The sequence below is a fragment of the Argentina anserina genome, chromosome 4 (genome assembly GCF_933775445.1).
Source record: "Argentina anserina chromosome 4, drPotAnse1.1, whole genome shotgun sequence".
Classification (NCBI taxonomy): Eukaryota; Viridiplantae; Streptophyta; class Magnoliopsida; order Rosales; family Rosaceae; genus Argentina; species Argentina anserina.
The window spans coordinates 3,916,133-3,927,624 of record NC_065875.1 but is presented as its reverse complement, the minus strand read 5'-3'; the positions used below and the strand labels follow the sequence as shown (position 1 = coordinate 3,927,624).

At 38.0% G+C, this 11,492-nt stretch overlaps 1 protein-coding gene across 1 annotated transcript; it reads right to left on the bottom strand.

Annotated features, from left to right (window-relative positions):
• Positions 1-919: 919 nt before the first annotated feature.
• Positions 920-2,901, bottom strand: LOC126790170 (probable indole-3-pyruvate monooxygenase YUCCA3). Its single transcript, XM_050516324.1, has 3 exons — positions 2,215-2,901; positions 1,579-1,950; positions 920-1,147 (listed from the first exon to the last, which is right to left on the bottom strand). Exons 1-3 carry the CDS (start codon positions 2,899-2,901, stop codon positions 920-922), a joined length of 1,287 nt encoding a protein of 428 aa, XP_050372281.1.
• Between the last annotated feature and the right edge of the window lie 8,591 nt (positions 2,902-11,492).

Genomic DNA, 11,492 nt, shown 5'->3' with positions numbered 1-11,492 from the left:
TTCAATGTTTAAACAAGTATTTTCATATTCAATGTTTAAACAAGTAGTGGCGGATCTTAATATAAATCTTCAGAAGGCCAAAATTTCCAGAGAGGGCCATATATTTCCAATATTTGCAACTTGCTGGCATGGTTTATAAGCATATATTTCCGGAAGACAACTTTTTAGAAATTTGCTGATTTATATAACATAATATGAGAGTGGGTTTAAATTCTCCTCTATCTATTTTCCTCAAGAGGGAGAATATAATAGGATTCCAATGATGAAGTAAATTCTACTTGTCAAGATGTTGGAGATGACCGTCCAAATAAAAAAGATGTTGGAGAGGAATGAGCATGTGCTCTGTCCAAGCCTCAGGAATTGTACAAGACTTCATATCTCCACGTGCAACATGGGAAGTCTTTTCTTATTTCTATTTGGTGTAAAAAGTAAAAACAGTAATCTTGACCAGATTTGTGATGTTGAGTTCTGATGGACAAGGGTCCACAACATTTATTGGGCTAGATTGGGGTGTCAGAAGCCCACCATTTGTATTTATGATTGTTAGTGTACATCCAGATGGTATTTAGTGAAGCTTGCATAATATAATGAGAGAAATCCTCTTCATTTTGCCTTTGGAATAGGAATATAAATAAATTTGAATACAAAATCCCATAGAAATTACAAGAAAATAAGCCTCATCTTCCATTTGACAAATTGATATTTTTTCAAATGTTAGGTTCTCTATAGGAGAGGGCTACCTTTGGTGTAATTTACATTATTATTTTTCTACAAATTGATCCCTAATTCGGGTGATCAGTCACTTACAAATGAAAGAAAGGAAAAAAAACCCAATTTCATTCTTCAATCTTGTCGTATTCGGGCAGATCGGATCGGACTGAATTTGACCGGATTATATATAAATGTATTTTCGACAATTTTAGAAATGCGAAATACATCTACGGTGGCGAGCCGCTACGGTTATCTTTTTCTGCTTGGTTTCTTCTTTCCAGCTCTTGGAAATGTCTTGGGACACACCAATGGCATCTAATGATGCACCAGATAGTCCTCTCCTAGTGAACCCAACTGCATAAAGACCAGCTTTCCCTTTCCACCCATTTGGGAATGGATTTCTGGGGATCCCATCTCCAGAAAAGAACTCATTTTCCTGTACAACGAAAACATACATTCATTAGTACACTTAACTAGGCCTCATTTCTAATTTAGAAATACTGAAAACAAATATATCTAAACCCTACCTTAACATTACCATTTCAAGAAATGTACAAAACAACTAAGCCCACTGTTTTACCTTTTAGGACCTATGTAAATTCCAATAAAACTAGTTGGATAGAGAATATTATTTTCTAATATACTAAATCTAGGATCTCATTTTACTCAAATGGACCACCACAGAAAACTAGCAAACTGACCACAGTTTCCTTCTGTTTATTTTTTTTGGGTTTACATGTGTATAATTCTTTGAACATTGACAACTCCCATAACTGTCACATAAGAACTGAAAAATAGAAGCTTCCAAACAGAAGAATAAGGAATATTTTTGTATACTCTAAAATAATGATTAGATCGAAGTCTGACCTTGAGCCATGAAGGAACATTGCTACGGTACCCAGTGGCCAAAATGACAGAATCAATTTCAAGATTTTGGTCATTAACAAGCTCAACTCTGCCATGAGAGAACCTCTTGATTCCAGGAACCACCTTAATTTCACCAGATCTTATTTTCTGAAGAGCTCCAATGTCCAAAACTGGAGTCTTTCCTGAGTTGTGCTTCAGCTGTAGAGGACCTATAGAAGGTCTCCTTATACCATATTTTTCAAGATTTCCTAGAAATATCCAAGCAAGTATCAACAATATCTTGTCAGCAAGCCAGAGTGGTACCCATTTCATCAGAAAAATTGCCAATTCAAATGTTGACTTTCCAAGAATTTCCCTTGGCAGAACATGAACCTGAGAGAAAATGCACAAGGGAACTAATTAGCTTCTTGTATAATTGATGCAAATAATAGAGAGTTGTTGTTGACATCTCTAGATAGTCATTTAATATCTCGTATTTCAAAATAATGAGCGCTGAGAATGCAATGTGACATTTTAAGAGTGCTAATAAGAACATAGAACACATTATCTGATAAACAAATTTAGTGAAAGAAGTAGTTTCACATAATGACTAGCCTATATATAATTTTGTAAAATTTTCCTTTTATATATGCTTACCGAACTTCGAACAACCATGGAAGGGCTTGCATCGTGGTTGCAAAGATCAAGAGAGACTTCCATACCGGAATTTCCACATCCAACAACTAGTACATTCTGGCCACGGTAAGCCGCGCCGGATCTGTAGTCACAAGCATGCATGACATGGCCGCCAAACTTCTCCAGGCCTTCAAACTCAGGCACTACTTTCTCAGAATTCTCTCCGGTGGCCACCACGAGCCACCGGCAAATGTACTCGACTTCAACAGCAAAGCCTGTACCGCTCGCAGCAATGGTCTTCACCCGCCAAAGACCAAAGGTCTCATCGTACTTAGCTGACTGAACTGTCTCATTGAAGTTGGGTTTGATATCGAAGTGCTGCGCATACGACTCCAGATACTTGATGAACTGGTCTTTGGAAGGGTACTCTGGGAAGTCCTCCGGGAATGGGAAGTTGGGTAGTTGGCAGAACTGTTTGGGGAGGTGAAGCTTGAGGCGATCATATGTTCTCTTTTGCCAAAGTGAAGCAATGCAGTCGGCTCTTTCTAAAATGATGAATGGAACTCCCTGGTCTTTAAGACCAGCACCAACTGCTAGGCCTGAAGGACCGGCGCCGACGATGACCGGTCCATTCACCCATACACATCTCCGGGAGAAAAGCTCGTTTTGGTCAAGAGATTGACCGTGACAAGCACTATTATGCATCATGATTGAACAAGTATGTTTGTCCCTTTGGTAAGGGTTGGAGAAAAGCTAGGGGATATGAGAGAGATAGAGGAAGAGAATGGAATGTAAGATATGATGTGTTTGGAGTTTGAAGTGATGTGTGAGAGGGAGAGAGGGTTTGGGGGGTTTAAATAGAGCGAGAAAAGTGGTCTTGGGCAAGTCTTTGCCATGAGAGCTGAAGAAAGCATGTGAAGGAGATTTGAAAACTCCAAACCAAATGATGAGCTTGAGGTGGCCTCAATTTTTTTTATTGGAATAATTAGTTCAATCATATAATAACAAACCCAGCGGAATTAACAAGTATATGGTAAGTAGCACGGATACGAATACAATATGAGGACACGGTAAATTAAATTTGTTTTAGACACGGATACGTTGTGGACACATTAATTAATTATTTTTAAATATATATGAATATTAAAAAAAATTAAAAAAACAAGTGATATAGTTTCTTAATTTAAAATATTTAAACAAAGAGTTAAACCAATGACTAAAAATATTGATTTTTGAGGAAAATTTGACATTATAAAAAAAGATATTGATAAACTTTGATGCAAAATTGATTTATATTGTATAGGATTATTTATATTGTTATATATGTTAAATTGTGTATAACTATCAACAAAAGCATTTCAGTAGTTCCCCATGTGCATTGACAACCCAAGTTCGAATCACATCATGTATATTTTTATTCGAATTTATTGCATTCGCGTGCCCAATTTGGAGAATACGCGTGTCCATTCGAGATACGGCGTGTCCATTACGTATTCAAAAACAATACGTGTGTCCGGCCGTATCGTGTCTGTATTTGTGTCAAACACGTGTTTGTGCTACATAGAGTATATGATTATGAGTATACATGTACATATTTATAAACTCAGGAAGTACTAGTTAGAATATTAAGAGAGCCTATTAAGAGATACTAAACTACATCTTATGATCGATATATCTCTCTGTGAGATATATGGGTCTTTTTTGGTCTGACCCTGTTGTATCTTTCTCTTCAGAGATCAAGCTCTAGGTTTAGGTATGGATGGAGTTGCCACCCACTTGTTGATAACCCTCAGGAAACTGTGTTTGGTACTCTGAATTCTGCAATCTAGCTATGTGAATTGAAGGAGCACATGGTTATAGTCTCTCATTTTTCCTGGGGTGGGTTCCAACGAGATAAGAACCTTTTAATTGGCAGCTTGGCTCCAGATATCAAAACCGACTCCCTCCATCAGTTAACCTGTAACTAGTTTGGCCAGTAGCCCAGTACTAAAGCTCAGTTCGAGATGAGAGATCGCACGTCAAAAAATGACAAAGCAAAATAAAACTTAAAATTGGCTTGGACGGATAATATTAATTGTATTGAGATTTTTTGTAATTAAAACCAAACACTTTAAAGATTATTAAGTTCAAATTGTTCAAATATGATCCATGAGTTGCTTTAAAAAAAAATTCCATATATATTTAACCATTAGAGCTCGATTAATTATCTTTCGATAATAAGAATATAGAAAATGTTTTAGCTTCACAATATGACGTTAAATCTGGCGTCATAATCTTATTTGGCATGTCATATCACCATTACACATAAGTAATTAAAATATTACAAAATTTTATTTTTAACTAAAAAAACAATCATATCTTTGTAAATAGTTTAATTTTTTATCCTTTATTTATTAAAGATGATTTCAGCAATAATTAATTATCAAAACAAAATAATCTTACCAAAAAGTTTTCATCTAATTGAATTAATCAATTATCTTTGATTTGTGTATCCTCTTAATTGCATTAATCAATTATCTTTGAATTTGTGTATCATCTTATTACATTCCATTCTGTCACTAACTAAATATGTCAAGAAATGTTTCAAATTTAATTCATGACCTTTTCAATTTCTAAATTTTATTTACATTTATGAATATATTAATGGTTATAATTAATGAGTACAATTATCATATATTCTCTATCGAATTATTAATTAGATTACAAAAATATAAAAAAATCTCTAACAAAATTATTTAGGATACACACATTTATATTTTAATCAGATGAATTTAATTTTGAAAATATTTTTGCCCGCGTGCACACAAAAAAAAAATATTTTTCAAGCATACTTTGATAAAAATATATAAAAATTTAATTATATTTTGAAAAATTTGTAATAACCCTAGATTTTAAAACAATATGTGAATTGTTTTGAATTCTATTAAGTTTTGGAATTTCAAATAAAATGAAACTATTGTTTGCGATGTTTTGAAACGAAAAAACGGAAACGTTTTCGGAACGTTTATTAAGAAAAACGTTACGTTTCCGAACTGAATTATCGACTTTTACTCCGTCGCTCGGTTGCGAAAACTTTCTTCACGAAAGTTGTAGAGCTCGTCGATACGAGTTCGAGAGTATGTGACGCGTTCGAATCGGACGTCGGAGGTAAAAGTTATTAACGTCGGAAGTTAGTTTCCGATTTGGAAACTAGTATAAATAGATAATTATGGAATTAGGGTTTCCATAATCAGAAACCCTTTCTCTCTCTCTCTCTCATCCCGCCGCTCTCCCTTTCTCTCTCCCTCCCTCGCGACTCTCTCTCCCCTATCTCTCCTTCCAAGCCGGCGATTTCCCTCCAATCGCCTCCGTGCTCGACACCGCCGGTGTCACAGAGACCGCGTGACCACGACGCAGCGATCGGTAGTAGCGGCGACGCACCCCGAGCGGGGATCGAGCAACACCGACGAAGCTTGACCTCGGGATCGTCGAGTTCGACGCGGCCGGCATCGTAGGAGCTCGGCGCCACCACCACGACCTCGCCCTTTCCTCCGCGACACGAACCTACCCACGGGGGACTCACCTCGAGCAGCGGCGCCATCGATCACCCTTCCTCCGAAACCGAGTCTCACGGCGACTTTTGGAGCTTCATCGAGGGAATCCGACGGTCCAAAACGTCGATAGAGGTAATGAATAGCTTCGAGTAATTGTTGTGATGGTTGATGATGATTGTTGGAACTTTTTGGTTGGATTTGAGGAGATCGGGGGTTGATGAACGCCGCCGCTTTAGGCGGCGCGTGTGGAAGTATGGGGTGGTGTAGGGGCGGCCTAAGGCCGGAGAGAAGGAGAGGGGAGAAAGTAGGAGAGATTCGAGGTAGCGGTGGCGTGCTACGCGCCGCGGTTAGCCTCGGCGCGTGGGCCCCACGCGCGGGCCGCCGGAGGTGGCGCGTGTGCCACACGCGCCGCCACGTGCGGCGGTGGGACAAGTTTTGACAGAAGGGTATTTTTGTAATTTACTGTGTACGGTAAAAGTAAATGTAATTTTTATTTACTGCGGTAAATGTAATTAAATTTTACCTTCGGTAAATGTAATTATAAATTACTTTCGGTAAATGTAAAAAGTAAATTGTAAAAGGGTAATTTAGTAAATTTTATTTACTGAATTTGTATTTACATTAAATCGTACGTATACGTACAGAAATACGTATTTAAATATTTATACGTACAGAAATACGTATTTAAATATTTATACGTACAGAAATACGTATTAATATTTATACGTACAGAAATACGTATTAATATTTATACGTACAGATAATACGTATTTAATATTTATACGTACATGAAATACGTATTTAATATTTATACGTACAGAAATACGTATATAATATTTATACGTACAGAAATACGTATTAATGGAGTATTGTACAGTAACCGTGAATAGTGAACCATGAACAGTAACTTCGTATAAACCAAAATTGCTGAACAGTAACCGTATATTACTGTTTTGGCATTTAAAGGTTTACGAAACGATTCTAAATTCTTTTCTTATTCTTTTAAGGTGATCGCTAAATCGAGGAAAGGGATTATCATCGGAAATTGAGGATTTACGCTCAAGTCGATAAGGTGAGTAAAATCTCACTGAATTACGAATCTACCCTCGCGGTGATTCAACATTTTTGCAAGTGTGTTTATTTAATGAATTACAACATGTATATAACTTAGTGGACTACGTATATATATAGTATAATGGTAATAAATACATATATATATATATAGTTCATTAAATTACATACTGTTATTAATTCATTAAAAATAGTCATTTCGGTGACAGAAAAATTGTGCATGTGTGATTTTAATGGTACGATATGATGTGAGATTATCGTACGTAATTTTTCAGGTGTTTATGAAATATGACATGTATATGATATAGTGGACTATGTATATATTGTATAAATGGTAAATAAATACGAATATATATAGTTTGCTATATAATATACTGTTATGATTTTTATTATGGATATATTGTGAAAGTTTTAAAACGTACAATATGATGAGTGATTATTGTACATGATTTTATCACGGAAAATGTGAAATATTGTGATTTGTCTTCGGACGTGATGTGTGGTACAATATGATGTGAGATTATTGTACATGTGAGGCAAGTCGGAACCTAGCCTTTGGCCGGGCGAAAGTTACGATACAGTTAGAGCTCTAGTCTGTCTGCCATAGTACTGCATGAGGTAACGGGTGGTTATCTGATCATGGGTACTCAGCTTGTTTTGGATGTTGGGTGGCGGGTGGTTGCCCAACATCAGCGGTATACTAAGTGAGGGGTAACGGATGTGTACCAGCGCTCATTAGATACCATTTTGTGAAAGTATTAGAGTAACCAGATGGGTTGCTCGTTTTCTCATGATTTTTCATTATACTGTGTTGATGTGGAGTTGTGTCTTTTATGAGACTTGAGTTATCTTAATATTTTACTCATACGAGCTGTAAAGCTTACCGGGTTTGTGTTGCAATCCCGGTGCACCAATTTCAATGGTGTAGGGAATACTTCCGCAGGTGCTGAGTAGTGGTGATTGAGTGACGACTCCGAAAACTCGAAGTCGATCGCATCCAGTCGTGGTGAGGTTCCAGCGTGGATTGTGTGTGAGATTTGGTGTGATTTTATTTGTGAGGTTGTTGTGAGGATTATACAATTCCATTTGTTATATGTTGAGTTATCATTTGGGTTTGTAATAATCGGCTTGACTGAGTTATATTTTAAACTCAGATGTGATCCGCTGCGACATTAAAATGATTTCGATTTCATTGAGATTATTTTTGTGTTTAACGATTCTAAGATTTTGAGTTTTGAAGCTCGAAATTTTAGGGTCGTTACAGTTGGTATCAGAGCCTAAGTGTGTATTTGGTGATTATCAATATCATCCGGGAGCGATGATCCGACTGCAGGCGGGCACCCATCACATGCTCCTCGGTATTGATATGTCGCCGGGTACGCGAGAGTGTTAGGAGCCATACCTTATGGTTTGGTCCTGTAGAGAGTATTGTGACGATATTCCGATGATTCACCTTCTTCTGAAGTTTTATGATTGATATTGGTTGGATCTATTTTGTCGAATTCGAGACTTCACATGTATGACTGAGTGTTAATTGTTGAATGGTGATGAATTTGGAAAATGGTCGTGGACAGGGTCGAGGACGGACGATAGGTCGCGGCCGAGGTAGGGTTGCAGGCCGAGTCCGCAATGTGGAGAACCTTTACGAGGAGGCTGCTCCACGGGCAGAACAGGTTGACCGTGCTACTGTCGTTAGAGACGACGATAGTCATGTGTTAAGTTGATCAAGGACTTTAATCGTCTGTCAACGTCTTATTTCATAGAGGCCTGGATCATATGGTAGTGGACCACTGGATCGAGGACATCATAATCTACTTTGAGATGATTGAGTACCCTGAGAGAGAAGAAGATGATATCGACACTTATTAGTGATAGTTCGGTAGAGGAGATGGTAGGATTGACTCCTACATCTATGAGAAACTCTTTATGTGTCACTTCGCATTTGGAGTGTTCCTCGAATTGGAGACAATGAAAGGCTTGTCCTATTGTGAGTGGAAGTGGAGAGTTCACTGCTTATTTGATCGTGATTCCGGATCACACCTATGATGTGATCATAGGAATTGATTGGTTGAGTACGCAGTACACGGTGATTGATTGTTTGACATGGTGGGTTCATTCGTAGACCCAGGAAATCAGAGTTTCGTATCTTTGACTCGAGGCGGATAATGTCATGAGAGTTTGAGTCATGGCATATGTTGAGTATGTGGATCTGAAGTAGCTATCACATACATCGTTGTGATATCAGAGAAAAGTGAGACGTTTCAGGAGATACTGTGTTATAGCCCCTATAACAAAGACGACGTATGAATGAGACAAATGAATTCAAAGACTTAATGACTGGTGCGATCAGCTTAGAGAGGCTACAATACTCCCTGAGTTTGACATGCGATCCAAATACTGGAATGCTAACAGGTTTGAGTATATAGTTTCCTATCAGGGCAGAGAACTATCAAGGAGTCTTGATAGAGAGCGTTGACCCTATATTGAGGGATGTTCAGTGTTTAAATGTTAAGGACTAGATTTTAGTTATGCAACTAATCTAAGTTGAAGCCTAACAAGGTTGAGAGATTACGTTCAGGTAAGTGATGTGTAGACCATAGGTTGGAGGTGGTTAACGAAAATTTTCGTGACTAGCATCTCTAACGCTATTGCTATCAGAGTGGTAGGGCGTATGATACGTCCATAAAGTGGTAATACAATTATTGAATTGAGATTCACATTTTGTCGATGTGACATTCCAAACTTGTTTTGGTTCGGCTATAGACAATTGATGTTATACATTGTTCTTGGCTGAGCAAGAAATATAAGGTGATGGAGAAATCTCAATGTGGCGATATGAATTAATTATTTGCTAGATGAGCATTTAAATGAGAACGCTGGTCTTTCAGGATTTAATCATTTTGGTATTGAGGATTGGAACTTCACAATGCCACAGGTCCAAACGAGACGCAATGGCGGTGAAGTAACTCTATTAAAGGTAAGATATGAGATGACCTTAGCTTAGTGGTGTTTTAACGAATTTCTTTTTCGTGACAAGCACCTTCCAACTGGTAAAGAAATGGTTGAGAACCAAATTTTCTTTTCAAGTACAAGTGGCGTTAATGTTGGAGACTTAGAGGTTCTTTTCCTCTATGCATCAGATTGTTTATTGTTGGATAAGGAGAAGTTGACTGAAGTGTTCAACAAGGGATAAATTTTACAATAAAGAGTACCCAATTATATTACTGCTTGCAGAGAAATTATTTTGGCCGAATGCGTTGGCCAGGAGAGTTCTTAATGAAAGTAAAGAAACAACTGTTTAGAGTGGTGGTATAGCGATCATTTTGGATTAGTTTTGAGGGGATGGTGTACCTAATATCGGGTTCCGTTGAAGTAATTTCTAAATTTATTAGTACTGCAACGGTGGGAGGAACCAATATCTTAGATGATGCACGGGGGCATTTGTGTGGACCATATGTCTTGCATTTGAGGCATGTATGAACCAGGGGGTAAAGTATGTCTCAGTTGTGGTCGTGTTGGATTTCGCGCTGTAAAGTTCGCCTGATTTTCATGTTCCACCGATGTGAGATAATCACCTTCTTGTCTGAACCCCAAATTGTGGCATACCACTCATGGAAGCAAGAAGTTGTAATTAATTTTCGACGGTAAGTTTGGTGAGTATGATGGGATGCGTGATGTGTCGCTCTTGTGGTGGCGGTAGAGGTTCTCTACTGCCTTGTGCGTATATTAGTCGATTCTCTGGTGAAATTTTTGGAGAGTAATTCTTAGTCCAAGGTGGTGTGCTGTGGTGGTTGTGAACTCGATGAGCTAAGATTTCCTTATCGTGTTACCAATACAAATAGGGTACTTGGGTGAGTATCATGCACGACAACTTTTTATGGTTACAATAAGATGATCTTGAAATGAGATTATTTTGTTGATTGGAAGGAATGGTAGGTTCGTTATTCTAGCGATGCATTGTGGTGAAGTCATGAAGTTATTGTCGTGATAAAGCATGTTTATTTGAAAACCACTATGTGTAATGTAAGTAGTAGGCATGTGTTAATCATTGATTTGACTCATGTTAGATGTTGAGAGTTTTGACCACGCTCAGTGGTAGGAGCTAACTCGTGACGTGAGGATAGTATGTCAAATCGCAAGAGAGTGGTGAACTAGACAAAAGAGGGCGTCGACGCCTCCATGCTGAAAACATCATTATGTTCGGGAGGATAATTATATTTGGAGTAGCTCACATGCGACTATTATTGTTAGGACATGCGACAAATTGTCTGATGGAGGAAGTTTGAGGTAACGGAAGATAGGTTGGGAGCTTGTATGCTGGATTTTAAGGTAGCTGTGAAATCATTGAGAATGATTGAGTTCGCCTACAACGACAGTTACCATTCCAGCATCGACATGGTACACTATGAGACACTTAAGGTAGACCATGTCGATCATCTATCTATTGGGCCAAAGTTGGGTGTAGTGAGATTTGACAAGAAAGAAAAGTTGGCCGAGGTATGTTGGGCCTTTGAGATTCTCGAGAAGGTGGGAAAACTAGCGTTGCCTACTAGCATGTCGGACGTTCACAATGTCGTCTACATTTCCATGTTGAGGAAGTATGATCCTGATGTGTCGCATATGTGATCGATCATAACACCATTGAGGTGAAGGAAAATACCATTTGTTGTCGAGCCGGTTCGTATTCTGGATAGA